The sequence below is a fragment of the Macaca nemestrina genome, chromosome X (assembly GCF_043159975.1).
Source record: "Macaca nemestrina isolate mMacNem1 chromosome X, mMacNem.hap1, whole genome shotgun sequence".
NCBI lineage: Eukaryota > Metazoa > Chordata > Mammalia > Primates > Cercopithecidae > Macaca > Macaca nemestrina.
The window spans coordinates 143,357,493-143,378,319 of NC_092145.1; the positions used below are offsets into that span (position 1 = coordinate 143,357,493).

General features: G+C 44.7%; 1 protein-coding gene across 2 annotated transcripts in view; it reads right to left on the reverse strand.

Annotated features, from left to right (window-relative positions):
• The window catches only part of LOC105478180 (NHS actin remodeling regulator), a 366,659-nt gene extending 354,030 nt beyond the window's left edge, over nt 1-12,629 (reverse strand). For both annotated transcript variants that reach the window (XM_011735243.2, XM_011735242.2), the window contains exon 1: nt 11,487-12,629. In XM_011735243.2, the coding sequence (XP_011733545.1) occupies nt 11,487-12,054 (568 nt within the window). In that variant the 5' untranslated portion in view covers nt 12,055-12,629. The remainder of the gene's footprint in view (nt 1-11,486) is intronic.
• Between the last annotated feature and the right edge of the window lie 8,198 nt (nt 12,630-20,827).

Below are 20,827 nucleotides of genomic sequence, written 5' to 3' on the forward strand. Positions count from 1 at the left end.
GCTTTTATCTCCATTCTGTAACAGATGAAGAAAAAAATTCAATAAATTGTCCAGAGTCATACAGCTTTGAAGGAGTGGAGCTGGGATTTGAACCCATGTAGTCCAGCTTCAGAGTCTACACTCTTAATCACAAACTCTCTTGCTTCTCAACAATTAGCTAAACTAGACACTTGCCAATGTTACTCAAACTGAGCCTCAGCAAATGCCAAAAGGTCATGAATTTCAACCTTTCCTTAAGGAACAGAGAACAAGGACATCCAGGTACCTGAAAAGAAAGGAAGGGAAAAGCACTCTGACACTCTAGAGCCAGAGAAATGAACCCTAAGACCCACAGAGTCCCCTTGTAGTCCAACGTTACAGTTATTCTGTGACCAACATGCCAAAACAGATTTCCCCTAAATAAACTCCTTACTCATTATATATAAGGAAATTAAAATGGCCCCTCTGATTGCTGGAATTGAGTCCAGTTTGAGCCAGATTAACCTCATTTCCCTTTTGAGTAGGGTAATTACACCAGGAGATCAAAAGAATGCTACAGACATATGGTATCTTGATTTCAGCAAACCACTTAACAGTTGCTCGTGATGATAGATATCATGAGTAAGGTGGAGAAATGTGATTTGAACAGGAAGGTAGGGGAGTGCACCCGTGGCTGCTGCAACAATGAAACCCAAAGAATGTTGATTAATAGATCTCAACTTGGAGAAACATTGCTAGTACTGCCTGCCAGTGGGCTCTGGCCTTGAATCCATCTGAACAATAATTTTATCAAAGATGTGGGTGATAGCATAGAATCTTGTTCATGGTGTATGCAGAGAGCAAAATGCTGTGAGCAGTAGCTGACACATTGAATCAAGATTTTAAACCATCACCACTGACTGGAAATGAAAGAGCAAAGCAAGCAAGATTCAATTTAACAGAGACAATGGGAGACTCTTGTGAAATTTAAGTTCAAAACACCAACTGCACACATGGAATAAGGAAAACCTCATGTTAAAAACTGCCACTATAAAGCAAGGGAGTTTCCTGGGCCAAAAGAGCATTTTTACACCAACAGTGTCATGCAATGGTTAAAACAAGGACCACATTAGGGACATTCTTCTTTTTTTTTTTTTTTCTTTTTTTGAGACAGAGTTTTGCTCTTGTTGCCCAGGTTGGTGTGCAATGGTGCAATCTCGGCTCACTGCAACCTCCGTCTCCTGGGTTCAAGCGATTATTCTGTCTCAGCCTCCTGAGTAGCCGGGATTACAGATGCATGCCACCACGCGCAGCTAATCTTTGTATTTTTTAGTAGATATGGGTTTTCACCATGTTGGTTAGGCTGGTCTTGAACTCCTGACCTCAAGTGATCCACTCGCTTCAGCCTCCCAAAGTGCTGGGATTAGAGGCATGAGCCACCACGCCCGGCCTGGGACATTCTTATAAAGAAAGGAATGGGTCCATTTGTGCCCTGCACCTGTGGCAGAGGACAACCAGAGTGGGAGCAGCCTGGAAACTTGACATTAGGAAGCCTGGTTGAAGGAACTGAAGTTGTTTTACCTGGGATGAAGAAAGCTTAGACAGTGCCATAACAGTAACCTCCAGATCCTTAAAAGATGTTCTAGAAAAGCAGTTATAGGTAGATTCCCTATGACATGAGACACCAGAACAAAGACGAAAAGGCTTGCATTACAAAAAGACAGATTCACTCTCAATGTAGATAAGTACTGTTTGAGAATGGGAGCTATTCAGCAATACAATTGGGGCAGGGGTGGCCACTTCCCACTCCTTGGAGTCTCAGAGGGCATGGAAACCAGATGAGCTGCCATTTGGGACAGCTTTAAAAAAATTCCCACTCTGGGTGAGAAGTTTGATTCTATGGGTACTAAGGTCTTCCCAACTGTATGATTCCAAGATTCTAGGACTTTTGTTAAATTAACTTTATTTTTGGTTAATTTCACCTTGAAGGATGTAGGCACAAATATCTTTAGATCTAGCAATTACACTTTTAAGAAACCATTCTTAAAAATTCATACATATAAGCAAATATATATATGGAAAATGTTTATATGAGATTTGTTTATAATAACTAAAACCAAGACAATGCTACCATGTGGGTAAAAGGTGGTTAAATGCTTTGAGCATGTTTGTGCAGGGGAATATTATGCAGTGTTTTAAAAAACTGAGGAGCAACCTCATGATTTGAGATGTCACATGTCTGTCACCAATTAAACTTAGAACACACAAAAAAATGAAAACAAAATAAAAATAATAATAATAAAGTAAAAAATTTTGGGGGATATAGTCTTACTCTGCCACCCAGGCTGGTATGCAGTGGCATGATCTTGGCTTACTGCAACCTCCACCTCTTTGATTTAAGCAACTGTCCCACCTCAGACTCCTGAGTAGCTGGGACTACGGGCACATGCCATCATGCCTGGCCAATTTTTGTATTTTTTGTAGAGATGGGGTTTCACCATGTTGCCCAGTCTAGTCTTGAACTCCTGGGTTCAAGCAATCCTCCCACCTTGGCCTCCCAGAATTAGGACATTTTTTAGCCCATAAATGCCCAGGTCCTCAGATTACTCATTCAATACAGCCAAACCTCATGTACATTAATGGATTGAGAGACGTCAGAAACAAAAATTGACCATACCTGTTTTAGTCATTCACAAAAATAAAGTAGACAGTTTCCCTGCCTTCTGGGCTTAATCTGGTGGGTGGGCTCTCCAAAACTTTGTTTCAATAGATTTCAACCCCAGAATGAGATCCTTACATTCAGGAACCATTCCTACCTCATTATTTTTGTTCCCACTTGTTATTAAGATAGGATTCATGAAGAATTCTTGATGCAAGAAAAATTTTCAGGAATTTTTGTGATTGTTTGTTCCAGTCTTACTCCTCCTATGATTTTTTAATAGAATGTCCCTCAAAATCTTGTGCCCCACAATTTTTAATAAAGCAAAAAGAAATTAAGCTGAACTATCAAATAAAATTCCAACTATATTTAAAATTGTCCTTGACTCTAAAATTTCAAAATGTCATACAAAAATCAGTGAATCTTCAAGACTCTGGGACTAACATGGGACAATAGGAGAGATTTTTATATGTCATTGCCTTTTAAAAGTAATGCCCATTAAAAGTAGACTAGAAGTGCTGAGACTGAAGATGTTTCTGAGAGTTTATGTGGACTTTACACTGTCCTGATGGCACTGTGTAGAAAAGGCCTCCACACACAGGAAGAAAGAAATCTTTATTATTATCATCTTAGTAATATCCATCCAACAGAATCTCAAGGATTTCTCAGGTAAAGTAATTCAGGAGTTTTGATTTAAAAGTCCAATCCAGTATAACAAGAAAAGTCTAGAAAGAAATGTGACACTGCTACTGGTTATGAGGAAATTACAACAATGAATCATTAAACCCTTGAAAGATTGTATTCTTCTCAGCCGTTCTGTGATGGGTTTCAAAGCAGCTTTCAATGAAGCTGTTAGGATCTCATAATGCCTCACAGAAGCTCACTGAACAGGGCCAGGAGGAAAAGAATCTTAACCACAATTACAGAAACATCCAAGAGAACACACTAACCAAACTGCAAAGGTTTTTTATAAGTGGTGGACTGAACAGAAAGGGAAGGAAAAGCAGGACTATCCTTCCAAAACCAGAATGAGCCCATGATCAGTGTTGCCACACCAACCCAAAATGATGAATTCACCCAAGGTATTACCTCCTGGTTCCCTTCAGAGATTAGCAGTTTCTGTGTCTGTTCTGGCTGAAAATTATCCTTCTCAAATAGGTAGTTTGGATCTCCTGGGGCTGTCACTTATGCATTCCAAAGGGCAACAAACAACACTCTCAAAGGCTTGTCAATAGAACATGGAGAAATTGAGGGGGTATGTCTTCATTATCATAGATTTGAGTTCCTTTTGTTACCCTTCTCACTGCTGAAGCACTGAAGCTCTCCCATGCCAAGACAGGGATTCAAACTGTGCATCCGCTAATGGTAGTAACAGCTATTTCCAGACCCACTGATATGGTTTGGCTCTGTATCCCCACCCAAATCTCAAGTCGAATTATAATTCCCAATGTTGGAGGAGGGACATGGTGGGAGGTGACTGGATCATGGGAACAGATTCTGCACTTGCTGTTCTAGTGATAGTGAATGAGTTCTCATGAGAGCTGGTTGTTTAAATGTGTGTAGCACTTCCCCCTTCACTCTTGCTCTCTCTCCTGCCACCATGTGAAGATGTGCTTGGTTTCCCTTTTCCTTCTGCCATCATTGTAAGTTTCCTTAGGCCTCCCTTGCCAGGCCTCCTGTACAGCCTGCAAAACTGTGAGTCAATTAAACCTCTTTCTTTATAAATTACCCAGTCTCAGGTAGTTTTTTTATAGCAGTGAGAGAACAGACTAATACACATACCATAGAGTGTTCTGGCAGGGGCTGGGGGTGTGGCTAATATAATAATCCTGGGCTAAATAGTTTAAGGAAAAAGAGTGAGAAACATCATCTCTACTATACCCCCAGCCCTAGGTCTTTGCCTTCACAGTTTAAAGATTAAATAGATTGTCTTGGTTGCAGTTCCCCCATAAGTAGACCCTATGACTGCAAGTACAGGTTTGAGTGCAAGTAGTTTATGTGGGAGGTGACTCCAGAAACACCCATAGGTGCGTGAAGAAGTGAGATGGAGAAAGGAAGACAGCAAAGATAGGATGTGTCATCAAATAAGTCATCACTATGGGTAACTGGAGCTCAGTCCTACTGGAGGATTCTGAGAAATGGTGGAGAAAATGCTACAGAGTTCTCCTATCCAAGGAGTAATGGCACTGGTGCATTCATCCATCAACTTCCTCTCCATATTTGGTTGAGTGCTGCTTCTCAGGCATTAACCTGCTGGCACTTCTGGCCTTCCCTACATGCAAGGCCAAGCATGGTCCATAACCCAGTACAAAACAAAAGTTCCAGGCAGAGTTACAGGAGTTTGCAGTAAGTAGCCTTCAGCATGAGAGATGACAGCCAAAGGAATATAGACAGGGCACCAACCGTGTCTGCTGTACAGAATGAAAAAAGCTAAGATAAAGGTGAGCACAGAGTTCTAGAAAAGTTCATAGGTGGGGGAGGTGACTGAAGTGTCACTGCAGTACAATGGGGAAATGATGGTCTTTTCAATAAGTGGCAGTAGGCCAATTGTGCATCCATATTTGGGAAAAAAGTAATCTTGAGCCCTACCTCACACCATTTGCAAATATCAATTCCATATGAAACATAGATCTAAATGACAAAGGCAAAAGAAAACTTTCTGGAACTTTTGAGATATCTTCATGACCTCGAGGTTGGTGAAGAATTTGTTTAAGAACAAACAGAAGATAACACAAAAACACACTAACCATAAAGAAAAGGATTGATAAACTGGACTATACAAAAATAAGAACTTCTGCCCTCAAAATATAACACTAAGAGAGTGAAAAGGCAAACCACAGAGTAAGAGAAGGTATTGGAAATACATACAGCTGACAAATGACTCATATTCAAAATACATAAAAGACATCTGTAAGACAGTAAGAAAAGGTGCAAAGAACCTTAATGAAAAATGAGCAATTACTTGGGCAATGAAATAATTTGTACACCAAACCACTACAACACATGATTTACTTATATATCAAGCCTGCACATGTACCCCTGAACCTAAAATAAAAGTTAAAAAAAGAGAGAGAAAAGAGAAATAAAAATGAGCAAACATCTTGAAGAAGTAATCCACAAGGAAGAATATCTAGGTAGTTAAAAATTATATAAAATGGTGTTCAGTCTCACAAGCCATTAGAGAAATGCAAATCAAAACCAGTATGAGATTTCATTACACATCCACCAAAGTGGCTACAATTTAAACATCAATACCAATATCAGTGAGGATGTAAAGCAACCAGAACTTGCATATACTTCCAGGATTATAAATTGGTACAACCAGTGTAGAAAACTGTTCAGCCAAACAAATCATCCCCTTTGATCTAGCAATTCTTCTTTTAGATACATACCAAATAACTGTGTATACATAAGCTCATCAAGAAGCACGTAGAAAAAATTGTTCATGCAATAGCTCCCAAATGGAAACAACCCAAATGTCCGTCATCAGGAGAATGGATCAAGAAATTGTGGTATGTACACACAATGGAAATTTATTCAGCAATGAGAATGAACAATCGGCTATATATGCAATAAGATGAAAGAATCTTACATACATAATGTTAAGTTAATAATGCTAGAAAGAAGTATATATGATTTCACTTATATAAACTTCAAGAACAAGAACATCTAATTGATAAGCGTAGAAATTGGGAGAGTTGTTACTTTTAGGAAGGGGGATATTGACTGGAGGTGGCTTGAAGGGAGGGGAGGATGTTTCAGGTGCAGTAACATTTCTTGATCTGGGTGGTGTTTACGTGAGCTGTTCACTTTGTGAAAATCAACCAAGCCAAACACTTATGGTCTGTGTACTTTTCTGTGGGAATGTTAAGCTTTAATATAAAATTTATTTTAAAACTCAGTAACTAAATAAATCAACAGCAACCAAAATGCCAACAACATTAAAACATCTAAGGATGAACATACTGGAGTTGAAGCCCAGGAAGTGCTTCCAAAGTCTCAGGTTTCAGTGACCGAGAAGTTGGACTCTTCAAATTGATGACCATCAGTCTCAGAAGGCTCTCAACACAGCGATATCATCCCAATACAGTTCCTTAATGCCTTCACGTTCCCTCTCCGAGACAACTTATTAACACCCTCTCTTCTCTCTTCACATTGCCAACACTCTCAGCTAATGACCTCACCCCATACTTCACAGATAAAATAGATCCCCTTGTAGAAGAACACCCCATCCCACCACCAGCAGTTCACCAGCCCACCTGCCTCCCTGCTCGTATCCTTCGGCTTCCCTCCAGGGGCCATGGATGAAATAGTCTCTCATCTCATCCCCTCTCAGCTTCTCAGTGATATCCATAATCATTCAGTTCTCTCCGCCAGGATCATCAATTCACCCTTCTCTTGGAATCCAAACATGCCCAAGATATCAATACCTTTTAAGACATTTTTCCTTGATACTGTATTCCCTTCCAGCCACTGCTCCATTTCTCCACTCCCCTTCAGAGCCAAACTCCTTACAAGAGTTGTCTGTAGGGCTGGGTGCAGTGGCTCACACCTGTAATTCCAGCACTTTGGGAGGCGGGAGGACTGCTTCAGCCCAAGAGTTCGAGACCACCGTGGGCAACATGGCAAAACCCTGTCTCTACGAAAAATACCAAAATTAGCCTAGCGTAGTGGTGCACACCTATAGTCCCAGCTACTTGGGGGGCTGAGATGGGAACCTGGAGAGGTCAAGGCTGCAGTGAGTTATGATTAAGTCACTGCACCCAGTCTGGGCGACAGAGTGAAAAAAAAAAAAGCTGTCTGTAGTTGCTATTTCCTCTCCACCTCTCCTATTGTTTCTCCAACCCTTTTGGTTTGGCCTTCTTCTCCACCCCTCCAATGAAATGGCACCTCTCAAGGCCACTAATTAATTACAGGTAGCCAAACTTAATAGCCTCTTCTCAGTGCTTATCTTCCTCTCAGAAGCACTTGACCAAGTTGACTTCTCCCCAGTTCTGGAAACACCTCCTGGCTTGCACCATACCACACTCTTCTGATTTTCCTTCTAGCTTTCCAGCTGTCCTTTCTCAGCCTTTCTCCTCCCCTGTGAAGTTTTCAAAGTTGGACTGCCCTGGGCTAAGTCCTGGCCTCCATTTCTTTACTATCTCCACTGTGTCTAGCTCCAAGGCTTCACATGCTGTCTCCACTCTTAGGTCTCAAATTCACATCTCCAGCCTGGACCTCTCAACTCACACATGTAATTGTGTAAGACACATCAGGTATCTCAAACTTAACATGGCTCAAATATAAAACTATTGATTCCATTCCCTCCACAAGAAAATATCCACTCTCCCTCTAGCCTTCCCCAATTCTACAAACGGTAATACATTCTACAAGTTATTATTTTTTTGTTTTTTGAGACGAAGTCTCGCTCTTGTTGCCCAGACTGGAGTGCAATGGCGCAATCTTGGCTCACTGCAACCTCCACCTCCCGGTCCAAGCATTTCTCCTGCCTCAGCCTCCCAAGTAGCTGGGATTACAGATGCCTGCCACCACACCTGGATAATTTTTGCATTTTTAGTAGAGATGGGGTTTCACCATGTTAGCCAGGCTGGTCTCGAACTCCTGACCTCAGGTGATCTGCCCACCTTGGTCTTCCAAAGTGCTGGGATTACAGGTGTGAGCCACCACACCCGGCCACATTCTACAAGTTATTTAAGCTTTTCATGCAAAAACAAAAAACTAGGAGTCATCCTTAATTAATTTTTTTCTCACACCCTGTACCCAATCAAATTAGTAAGTCCTGGCAATCCTATTTCCAAAATGAATTCAGAATCTAACCACTTCTCACAGTCTCTACAGCTACCTCCCTGGTCCTAGCCACCATCACCAGTCACAGTGTCTAACTGGTTTACTAGCCGCCAGGCTTGCTTCCAGAGTGACTCTTCCAAAGTGTACATCAGATTATGTTGCCCCTGCAAGAAGACCCCTAGCCTGTCTCAGGGCAACAGGAAGCAGCTGTCCAAGGATGAAATAGCAAGCAGATTGCACAGGGGAATGGTGATCAGGTGACAAGGATATACATGGGGTGTGAAGGCATCCTCAAAGGAAGAGGAAAAAGAGCAAGGTTTACTTTTAGGCTTCCTCTCCCTTTCAAACTCCCCTAGGCCTGAGCAATACTAAAGGGAGATAGATGCATAATGCAGCTGATGCCACTGGTGCCCTACCCACAGCTACTTTGCCCTCCCCAGAGGACCTCTGTCAACATTCCTGTGCACATCATAGGCTTTTTGCATCTCTCTACCTGGCCTTGGGAGCATGCTGGGACTACATGTGGGGCAAGACCCAGAAGCCATGGAGTTCATGCTCCAGGTGCTACCTTCCATCTGTGAGAAGAAGTTGGTGCATAAATACTCCAGCTTCCTTAATCGTTAGTGGAACATGTTCGAGGTGTGTGCTCAGAGGGTCGCCAGCTGGATTGAACCCCAGTTGCCCACAGGGCTAACCCGCTTACATGGTGTACTGGCTTTCCTCTTTCCTCCCTTCCCCATCTCACTTCCCTACGTGCTCTCTGTGCTTCCAGGGAACCCTTCCCAAATAAATTAATTGCATCGAAATCCTTGTCTCAGGCTCTGCATTCTAGGAAACCTAAACCAAGATACATAATAGTGTGCTGTTTCTCCCAAAGGTAATACCTTTTATAGCATCAAACAAGAACAATGTCATCCCGAATTTAAATGGACAAAAGAAGAGAGAGATCTGGACATAAAGTGTGGAGATAGCATTTTAGAAAATAAAATTTAAAATAATAGGAGATTTTAAATCTATCCCAGGCAGAAATTAGCCCCGTCTTTATTACTCATGTACAAATATGTGTAGAGTATATATTCACCAACTATATGCACACACTCAAGATCCTCTCTTATCTCTATTAACTATGAGTTTGTACCACCGACAGTTAAAAGGACTTGAAAGAACTGTGATACATTCCAGGTACATAAATGCCCACTGCTGCATTTAAAGAGAGAAAGAAGTGGGCACGTTCTGCTCTGGCAGTGAGTTTCACTGGCGTGAAATCTAACTTAAGGAGAAGTGTGTCACACACACACATACACACACACAGACACACACACACACACACCCCGGGAAATGTATGCACCACTCAACAGTCTGCAAAACTTCCCTCCAGTTCTTTTGAAGTGAAGTCACCACTCCCCACAACCGCACTCCCAAGATATCTGCGCTGTTGAAAGTGAAGGGCCTGTCCCCGCTGTGTGGTTTGGGGTAAAAAGGAGGCAGGATTAAAGCGCTCATTTCAAGTCCCAAAAGTAAAATACGACTTGGCCTACGGCAGTCCTAATTCTTTCCAGAACTCATCCCCGGAATTGCCCTTTTAAACAACCAGTCATTAACCCAACTCCGGGTCTTTTATAGCTGCGAAAAACGATCGAGCACATCATTTATTCATTACGCTTATTATTATTGTTATTGCAGAAAAGCAGTGAATTCCCGGGGCGGGGTTCAAAGGGTTTTTCGGAGGAGGAGGGGGAGAGGGAGAGAACACGCGGGCGGGCAGGGACCACTAGGAGACTGGGCTGGACTGTGGGGCAGAGGTGCCCGGAAATCCCCAGGGAAGGATGCCTCCAAAGCGCCTCCGCCCCTCGCGCTCCTAGGCCACTGCGCACCGGCGCAGCTGCTGCAGCAACCAAGGAAGCTTCTTACGTAAGTCAGAGCCGCTGACATCACCTTCGCCGCGAGCGTCGCAGCCTGACTAGGCGCCAAAGGACCGTCGCGCCAACCCAGCGCCCCTGTCTACCTCCTGGGTCGTTCCTAAATGATTCTGCCGTCGCCAGATTTGGGCGATCGTGAGCCAAGGGGACTGCCCTCGGAAGGGAGATGACATAGAATGACTATTTATTGGGAGCCCTTGGGTGTCGTAAGAGGGAAGTCAGCGGACAGCAAAGATGCCCAGGGGTCTCCCAGACTTCCTTCCTCGTCGTCTCCCTGCAGCCCGCCTGGCAGACTAGTTAAGTGCTAGACTAAGTCCACGTGCTAATAGATTTGGGCGACAGTGCACCGGGGCAGAGGAAGACAGCCTGTGGGATCCTCTGGGGGCAGATGGCACAGAGCCATTTAGTAGGAACCCTGGGCTGTTCAGGGTAGAAAAGATGCCCAGGGGTCTCCTCGATCTCCCTGGGGCCCCTGCCTGACACTCCCACCCTCATCTCTCCCTGACCCTCCCCGCGGCCCCTCCGGGCCACAAGGGTTTTCGGCAGAAGCACTACGGAGTTCACTCTAGGAGGCGAGCAGCGCCACGCTACGTCTCACACGAGGGCAAGGCACAAGTTCGGAGCTAGGGGCAGCACCTGAGGTCACAGCGAGTGACGAAACAGCCGCGGTGCTGCAGCAGTCTCAAAAGAACACTCGCTACTCCTGGAACCCCAACCCCAAACATGCATGGGGTGGGCTATAGGGCTCAGGGCTGGGCTTCTGGAAACCACAGGAGTTGCAACCCTCCTCGCTGCCTCCCCGTGAAGGATGTGAAAGGCGAGCCCCGGAGGTGAAGGACAGACCCTCTCTGCCTCCTGTGCTCCCATGAACGCTCCCTTTCTGCTCCCTCTCAGCCCACGCTGCCTGCGACTTCAGAGGTCGCCCTTTTAACTTTCCACCGTCCACGTCTGCATCACTGAATCGGGGTCCAGCCCAGCCACTCAGCACCAGGAGGATTGGGGTGGGTCCCAGGGGATGGTAAGGGTGGAAAGGCGAGAGTAGTAAGGTGCAAGCTGTAACGGGCGCGGCGCCGCGGGGCTGGGATTGCTGCTGCTGGGGACGGCGCGAGGGTGCGGCGCGGAAATCCAGAGCCTGGCGGGCGGACGGCGCGGGTACTCACGCACTGCCTCCTGCTTAGGGTCAAGCGTGCTGAGGACGCGCTGCACACCGCCGAGCTTGCCCTGCAGCGCCCAGACGCGGCGGTGGGTGAGCTGGATGTCGCTCTCGAGCTCCTGGAAGAGGCTGCACGCGTGCCGGGCCACGTCCGAGAGCTGCCGGAGGACACGGGCCAGAGCCGCGTTGCTGACCGCGCATAGGTCCAGCATGAGCAGCACGGCCGCGGCCGCCGCCGCCGCCGAGGACGCCTCGCCAGCTGTGGGCGCCGCCTCCGGGATCCCCGCCGTGCTCTCCTCGCCAGCGACGGACGCCTCTCCGTGCGGCGGCTGAGCCTGGTCGGCCGGCGCGGGCAGTGGCGGCGGCGGCGGTGGCAGCCCTGGAGGTGCGGGGACCGCGCGGGCTGGCTCCTCTGGCCCTGGCGCCTCGACCTCGTCCAGATCCCTCCGGCCAGGCGGCTGCAGGGGCGGCGGCGGCTCAGCGCTGCCTCCACTCGCGTCCACCGCTGGCCCAGGAGCAGGGCGCCGCTGCCTGCACAGCCATTGCGGCTCCACGATCCGCTTGGCGAAAGGCATCCCGCGCAGCCAGGCGGCGACTTTCTGGTCTCCTCCGAGCGCCCCTGTGAGCCGGAGACCGGGCGCGCCCACCTGAGCAGGGAGGGGGCAGGAGTCCGGCAAAGGCGCGATCTGGCAGTCCGGATACGCAGGGGGCTCCTCTGCTCACCTGGCCTCCTCTTCCCCGCCCTCTCCCTAGCAAATCAGTCCACCCAGTCCTCCTTTGGGTGCACCGTTCCCTGGGGAGGATGACAAGCGCCCCGCACAGAAATTTAGGGGTGCGCCTGGTGTCTTCTCACTTGCTTCCAACCGGGGTCGACTGGCTCAGCTCCATCGTTTCTGTGCTCGCCGTCGCCACCCCGGCCACTGCCGTCGCCGCCGCCTATATAAATGGGCGTGCGTGTGTCTGTGTGTGTGTGGGTGAGTGGGTGGGTGAGTGGGTGGGTGGGTGGGTGTGAGTGTGTGCGCGCGCCTCAGTTTGAAAGTACCCCGGCGCAGGCCTCTCCCCGCGCGCCCTTCGGCCGCTCAGGGGAGCGATTGCGCCCGGGATCTCTCTCCCTGGCTGGGCGGGGAGGAGGTTTCGGAAAGGCGCTCTGAAAACCCGGAGAGAGGAATCTGCCTCCAGCCCGGGCGCAGGAGGCCGCGCGGGGGTGACGGGGCGGACGCAGGGTGGGGGAGGCCGGGGCGAGGGGGGCGCAGCGCCCTGTGCGGCCGCTGGGAGTCACTGGTGGCCTCGCCGTGCTGGGCGCTTTCAGGCGCAAAGACACTTCCTCACATTCAAGGGGTTGGAATTGAGACTGTCAGCTTGGTGGGGGCGGGGAGTCCTCAAGTTGGGAGTAAGGGTGTGGGTAGTAAGTGCACAGGGAAGAGGGTGGGGTATTGGGGATGCGGCAGATTTGGCGTGTTGGAGCAAGTTTTTCGCCGAATTCCAGCTCTGTAGAAGACCTTTGGGTTCTCACAGGGAAAACTGGGCTGCTCCTCGGAGATTCCCCGGCTCTATGAACGCAAGGAGACAACTGGGGAGGGCGAAGGGCGTAGGCGCGTCTCCATGTGGCCAGAGCAGCCAGAGTGCTGTTTATACCCCTTCCCAGGTATCACGTGGCCCCCTGCTTTGGGCACGGTCTCTAAAGAATATCATGAATGAGACCCAAACCACCAATGAGCAAAATCCCAGAAAACTGCTTACAAAACTCATTGCACGTTGGGTGAGATAAACGGCGTTACCTCCTCATCACCCTACTGTGCTGATCATACACTGGATTTTTAAAGTTCTCCATCAGAGAGATGATGATTTACAGAAGGGAAAGTTTTCCCCTTCAGTTAACTGAAAGGTATAATTTCTTAAAAGGCATGCATTTTCGATTGCAGCAGGCTGCAGGCTGTATGCCGTCAGCCCAAAATGTAAAAAGAGTTTGGGAAATGTTAATAAAACACGTGCTTTCATGCCTCCAAAAAGTATACTGTAAAAATATTTTTTATTTTAAAGCCACAAGCCTGATCTTGGGAATGCAGCCTCTTTTCGTGTTTCTAAAGAGAACATGGAAAAAATATGTTTTATGGCAACAATAAAGTCCTCCAGACCTGCGGTGGTGTCTCCTCTCCTCCCTGTAAAGGCGGGAGAGGGAGGAGGCTCCAATAGTCAGCACTTTGGACTGGCCCAGACTTTGGTTTTAAAGGCTTCAACAAACCCTTGTTTTAGTCTAAAAAAAAAAAAGATCCCAAATTTTTGGCAAGGACATATCCTTCTTCATAAAAGATCCAGGCTGAGGCTTTGGGGGTAAAGGGCCATGATGTCTGCAAAGTACACATAAATGTTTCAGTAACAACAACAAGAAGAATGATGATAATAATAAAGATGTGTATGTATGAAGAGAGAGAAAGAAACAAAATACGGCAAAATGTTCAAAATAGTCTAGGTTAAGGGCATATCGGGGTTCATTGTACATTTCTTGCAACTTTAAATTTGGTTTTGTTTCCAAATAAAAAATGAAAGAAAATAGTATTTTGGAACAAGGTCTTTTAAGGTTTGTTTTTTATCTCACAAATCTGAAAAGCATTGAGCTAGCTGTTTTTAAATTGAGCTTGACTTTTTAATACGTTCAAAATTCTGAACATGAGTTTTGCTGGGTAGGCAAGCCAGACACTTCTCCCTAAACACATGGAAGCATGGAGAACAATGAGGGGTATTAAAGTCATCTGGTTAGCAAGCCTTGTGGCAACAGGCTGCCCTGCCTCTCACTCTCCCTTACCTAGCACTGTCCTATTAATAGCAAGGGCGCCAGTGGAGTGGGCCCAGCTGAGCGTTGACAGGGGCAATGAATAAGTGGTGTGGGACTCTCACTCCTAAAGGGAGTTTCAGGTTATTGGCAAGTTCCTTCCAGGGCTCCCAAAAGAAGCGATCAGAAAGGAAGGGCAAAGGCTCAGGAGAGAAAAGGTTCAAGGGGGTAATTAAGCTAAAAAACAGGCCAGCTACCTTAGTATCTGCCCCCAAGTGATCAGCTCAGATTCAAGCCGAGATTTCAAAATGATTCAAAGCACAGTTCAAGGATGCAAAAAGGAGTGTCCTCTTTGTAATCTCCTCGACTCTGACTTGTGTGCTAATAAAGCCCTTTGGTTAAAATTTTAAAAACCTTTAATTTTGGCTTTTGATCTCCTTCATTCTCGCTGTCCCCTCCCCTTCCTTTAGTGGTGGTCCCCAGTGACCTTTCCAAGAGCACATTACGTTTTTGTTTTGGTTTTGGTTTTATCTGGGGGGAAAGACACCCTCCTTCAAAGCCACCAAAAACAAAACTAATACAAATGATCATATTAATCGATACGGTTGGTTGATGTTTTCTCAGTCCTCTGTAAGATATGAATAAAGGTATCTTTAGAAAATGTAACGATTGTTATGCATTAGTGACACCATTTAAATAAAAACTGCTAGCTTTGGGAAGGCAGCTTCAAGACAGTCTGCTGGCCCCATCCTACCCTTTTCCCAACTCAAGTCCCTCCCATGGGGATTACACACACACACACACACACACACACACACACACACACACACACACACCCCTACACACATTTTTGGGTTTTATTCCTGCTTCCTAGAACTGAAATACTGAAATTTTAAAAAGGGTAGCAACACATATAATCCTGATAGGATATGTGAATAGTTTTAAGCTGATGAGTTTTCAGCATACCCAGGAGCTATGTCTTTCTTGTTTAAATCCCGAATTGTAACATTTTACTCCAAGTTTTCCCACAAAAAGTTCTGATGAAGTCAAGGTTGCTTTCTGAAGCCAGATTGTTACACCTGATTGTTACACCAGATTGTTATGTGTGTGTTGATCTCTCCCAATCACACCACCTCCCCACTATTCATGTACACATATTTACTTACCAGGCACTGGTAGCCAAAATAGAAGGGAAAGGAAGCATTTTTAAATGACCCCATCGCCGAATTCCCAGCAGTCATTCATGCAGCTCAAAGGCCAGCACAATTTGCTCATAAATTCAAATGTTTGGTCAGTATAAACTATATGCCATTGTAAAATGAACGAAATATCCTGTCTGTGTCACCACGCCCCACAGTTACATTCTTGCCTGCTCCAGCACTGAAGGAAGAAGGGCTTTGCTGAACGAAGATTGGCATTGAGAGCGCCGTGAGGCACCACTGTCCTCAACCTGGCTGTCCTCATGCCTCCACGGAACCCTAGTCAGGCTTCCTATAGAACCTCACAAGCTGCAAAGCAGAGATTCCTAAAACACTCCTCACTAAAAATGTTCTGATTCAAATATCCTACCATTATTTACACTTGAAAATATTTCTTTTGGCTAAGAAATGCCAGGAGATACATGGGGCACGTTAGCATAATCATTGAATTATAGTGACTGAAGTGTCTTTTCCTCCACCTAATTGCACCAGTCCTCATTTAATCGATGTAATCTACTCCTAAAAAGCCCTGCCACTAAGTAAAATCCTGCTAAATAAAAATATTTCCATTAATTTTATTGGAAAAAATTATGAGCATTCCATCCCAATCTAAGTTACTTAAACCATTTCACAGATAGAAAAATATAGCAAGTTTACATCAGTGAAGGGCTACAATTTGAAAGTAAATAAATATAGTTTGTACATAAAATGCAATGTTACAATATCTCGTGAAGGAAGAAGAGCAGATTTGAAACCGGGTGGTGAGGAGTGGAGGAGGAGGGTGAGGTTGTCATTCTTGGGAAATTGCTGGAGAGTCATGTGGTTCACAATGAAGCAGAAAACTTTTTGGAGCTCATGGCTATCCTACACTTAAACTGCACTTACGAATAAAGTTACAGTACAGAACAACACCTTAAGGGAAAAATAAGGGATAAACTTCAGAGAGCCTTAAAACGTATGAAAAGAGCTCATACACATAGCTGACTGAAGGATCACAGAAAGCTGTTACTCACTCCTCTCTCCCGTACACCAGGAGGCCACCATCGTCAGGCTCTCCAAGAGGTTTCCCCAAGTTTAATGTTAGTTGCTGAGCTCTGAGAGTCCCCAAATCCCTCTTTCCTTTAGTTTTGCTGGCTCATGGGAGGAAGCTCACAGCCCATGGTTGTATGCTATCTTGAATGAGGAAGCATGCATTCTTCCATATGTGTGGAAGCCTTCATAGCTTACTTTTCTTCCATAAGCCTTCATAGCTTACTTTTTGCAACTCTAAGGTCCAACTTCCAGTTCAGGAGCCTTGAATGTGGCTTTGTGTGCAGGTATTCCCACGAAACACTGGGAGAGAAACGTATTTATTAATACTTCAAAATATTAATCCACCATACACATAAATATATTTACACATATATTGATAACAACCATGTGTATAGTTTCGAGGGAGAAAAAAGACTATATACCACCACTGAAGGTTTTCCCTTGTTTCAGCTTGTGCTTTTCTTCCTTAAAAATCTTCATTTAGTCTATCAAGTGTGAAGGACAGGAGTTTCTCTCTGCATTTTATTGATAGCAAAACATGAGCAGAAAAAAATAATGCTATTAAAATGGTTTTCCCAAAATGCCAAAGACTGTGAATACAAAGGCTATTCCAACCAGCCTTTTTATCTTCCTGTGCAGAGAACTGTTGATTACTCATATTGTTTCCTGTGGGAGGAATTCTTACTTCTTTCTAATCTTCAAAAATCCTAGCCTCACATTTTACAATTGAATATAATTTTAAACATGCCAAATCTGGATTTAGTCAGAACTGCAAATACGTAACTCAAAATAACTGACAGAATTAAAGCAGATGGCGATAGCAAACAACAATGGAGTTTCATTCACTTATTCGTTCCTTTGGTGATGTAACAAACATTCACCGGATGCTTCCGTTTACTGAGTGCAAACATCTATTGGGTGCTCAGGCCTCTGTGAGATGCCAGAGATATAAGAGGAAAGAAGACATAAACATTGCTCTCAAAGGGTGGGAAGACAGACACGTAAACAAATAATTGTAGTGCAACGCCAGGCAAGCTATAATAGAGATAAGAATTAAGTGCTATTCAGAATCCCAGAGCGATTAACACTGTCTGGGGGGAACACAGACTGGAGCAGCGATTCTAAAGACAACACAAACTTCCGCGCTGGTTCTCACAGGTTAGAAACCGAAAGACCAAAGCCAAGACAAAGCATCGCTACACGGTTAAAAACAAAACAGAGTGGCTAAAATTAAGACACCCTCCAACCAGCTGCAAGAGAAAATGAACTTTTGACTATAATCACTAAATGGCCTTCCCAACAAGTCTTTTAAAAACCCTGAAAACCAGGGGTAGGAGAAAAAATGTGGAAATTATGTGGGTTTTTTTTCTTTTAAAAAATAGCTGATTTAGAATTTTCACTCTTTGGCAGGGCTCAGTTTATAAAGAGGAAGTGGAAGATTTTTAATATATTTCCTATGAAGAAAAGTCTTCAATTAGGTATGATGAACCACAGTCTCTAGGGCACAGGGTGCTAATAAAGCTAAACAACCATTCTCCAGGGGTTCATAAGCTCCCCCCACTTTTTAACTGTTCAGAATTTCCTCCCCAAGCACGCTTCTGTGATGAAAACACCCAGTGCTGGCCGTGACCCAGAGGAAGTGCTTTTGACTGTGGTGGTCCTATAATAAATCAGCTCTTTTGGAGAGAAACCTGAGGGAGTAAAATCTACAACTCACATTATCAGTCTGGGGTTGAGTCCTTGTGAAGAGCAGAGGCAGCAAACTTCAAACTTTATCAAGATTGTGGTGCTCATTAAGGAAGTGAAATTGAGCCAAATTTGAAGGAAAGCACTGTAGTAATTACAGAGTTATGAAGATTTAAAAGCTATGCGCCTGGGCATGCAGAGCACAACGTGTTTCCTTTGGGTTCAGAGACACCGCAATTACAGGGCTTAAGGGTAGCAAAGCACCGAATTAGAACTCCCCATTAGTTTGATTAATCACTGATGTAAGTGCAGGCACTAGAAATGGCTGTCTTATTTGTGTCTCTTCCTGGCTCCCCTCCCCCTTTCTCTCCTTCTATTTCCTTTACAAAATCAGGGGGCCTGGGAGGAATACAAACCGTATATTAATGATAAGAAATTGGGTACAAGAAGGTAAAAACTTCCCGAAGCTTAATGACTTCTCTACATCAGTGTTGGCTTTGCCAAGAGTTGTATAATATAGCATGTTCTTTCCTCTTCCTAGGCTGTTAAATGTTAATGGTACAATAATGGCATGTTAGTAAATCTAATAAGAAAACTAGAGAATAACGTATTTTATGTGGGTGTATAACAAGTTAACATCACCAGAGGAAGCTCACTTGGATAATAATATATGATATTGCATTAGACAAGCTGTAACAAACAACGATAACAATATCTGGCCAATTAGCAATACTAGGTGAGAGTCTTATTCTTTGGAAGGAACTGTTACACCCTTCTGATGAACTTAGCTAACAAATCTACTTGCAGAAATGGTGTCTTACCCTCTTGGGGCCAGGATATTTGACTCGGTGCCTCCTCATCAATACAACCAAAATTACAGCCAATTTTATGAATGGGGAACACAAAGGCACAAAAATACCAACACACCACTTCAAACCCAGCATGATCAACCACTCAGAGAAAGAACTCCTCTGTAAATGGAAATTCAGAACTCTTGGAGCAAAGGCACTTTAATAGAAAGGCCAACCCTTAAATTGTGCACCCAGATGACCTTAATGGGAAAGGTGATTTTTCACCGGGAGATTCGTAACTAAAAAATGTCACTAAAATGTACTTATGTGGTCCTTTTCATATTTGTGCATGAACTACAGGACTCCTGGGATCAAATCTGAGACAACCAACCAGCCATGCCTCTTAAATTATTTTTTCGGAGGTGTTTTCTTTCTCCACTTCAATTGTAAAGATCCAGGAATAACAGCCCAGTGCACAAAGTAGTCATTTTTATTTCTCATCCTGTCTCGATGGCCTCATAATGGGTTCAATAAGAGTCTGGAAATAATAAAAGCTTCTCCATGGAGAAACCCAAGACTCGCTATAAAGCACGATAGCAGCTAGGAGTCTCCTATAGTAACGACAACACTAGCAGAAACATTGCAAGAGTCTGAATTTCCTACTGTAAAGAAAACGAATTTAAAAGATGACCATCCTACACACTCACTAGTGTACAGATGGAATACCAGGCCACTAGGATGAAAATAAACAGTGGTACAAGAATTTTGTTGGAAAAAAAAGTCTGTAGGCAAGTGCCTTAGTTACAGCTTCATTTTGATCTGTTTTGAAACATGTTTAAAGTATTTCCTGCCTACTGACTTTGGGGACAACTTCACCTCTGGTTGCTAAGAAAGTCATAATAAAAAGATAGAAAAGCAGAAAAAGAGGAAAGAAGGGATTTTGAGTTTTTAAAATTATTTTCCATTTTTATTTGAATGTTGCCTTCTTTGCTATTGGGTATTTGTGTTCACACACCCATAGGCTTAGTGTAGTTTTGCTACAGTGGCAGACACCCGTTATCCCCTTCTTCCTTCCTAATACCATCCCAATTTTGTCCTGCGTGGCAATGTCACCAGCCAGTCTGCTCCTAGTCCCAGACTCCCTTGCATTCAGGATTGGGCAGATGACACAGTTCTGGACAAGGACATCCACATGGAAATCTACTAGAGATTTCTGGAAATGTTTCTGTTTTCCTGATACAGGGGCTGCTGCTTCCTGCTCCTTCCCTTTTCATCTCCCCCGTCCCCCCTTCCCCCCCTCCCCCCCCCCTGCCCCCACACACACGTCAGAATGGAATCCAGACTAAGATGGAAGGACCATCCTGTGACTGTGTCATACATGAGGATAAAAGTCACATGCAAAGGATGGTAAAGCCAAAGGAAAGAAGGCTCCTGGATTATAAATAATAAAGCCAAGTGTCCTCCCATACCTGGATTTGTCCCACTCCAGATTTCTTGTATTTGTGAGAAAAAATGTCCCTATTTGGGTCAGCCACTGTCAGATGTGGTTCTGACTCGCAGGAGTACCAATTCCCTACAAAGCAATTCTACAAAATTCAGGAGATGAGAGTTCTGGATCTGTCTCACTCATTCACTCCATAGATGTTATTCAACAAATACCTACTATGTGTCTGTGACTATTCTAGGAACCAAGGAATCATCTGCAAACTAATGAGAACAAGACCTGCCCTTATGGAGCTTAACTTCCAATTAGGGAGAGACAATTAGCGAGAGACAGGCACACAATATTAAACATTCATTTGTTCCACAACAAACAGTTTATGTATTCAGGAGCTGCTTCTACTGGGTTTATATACTTAAAATAATAAAA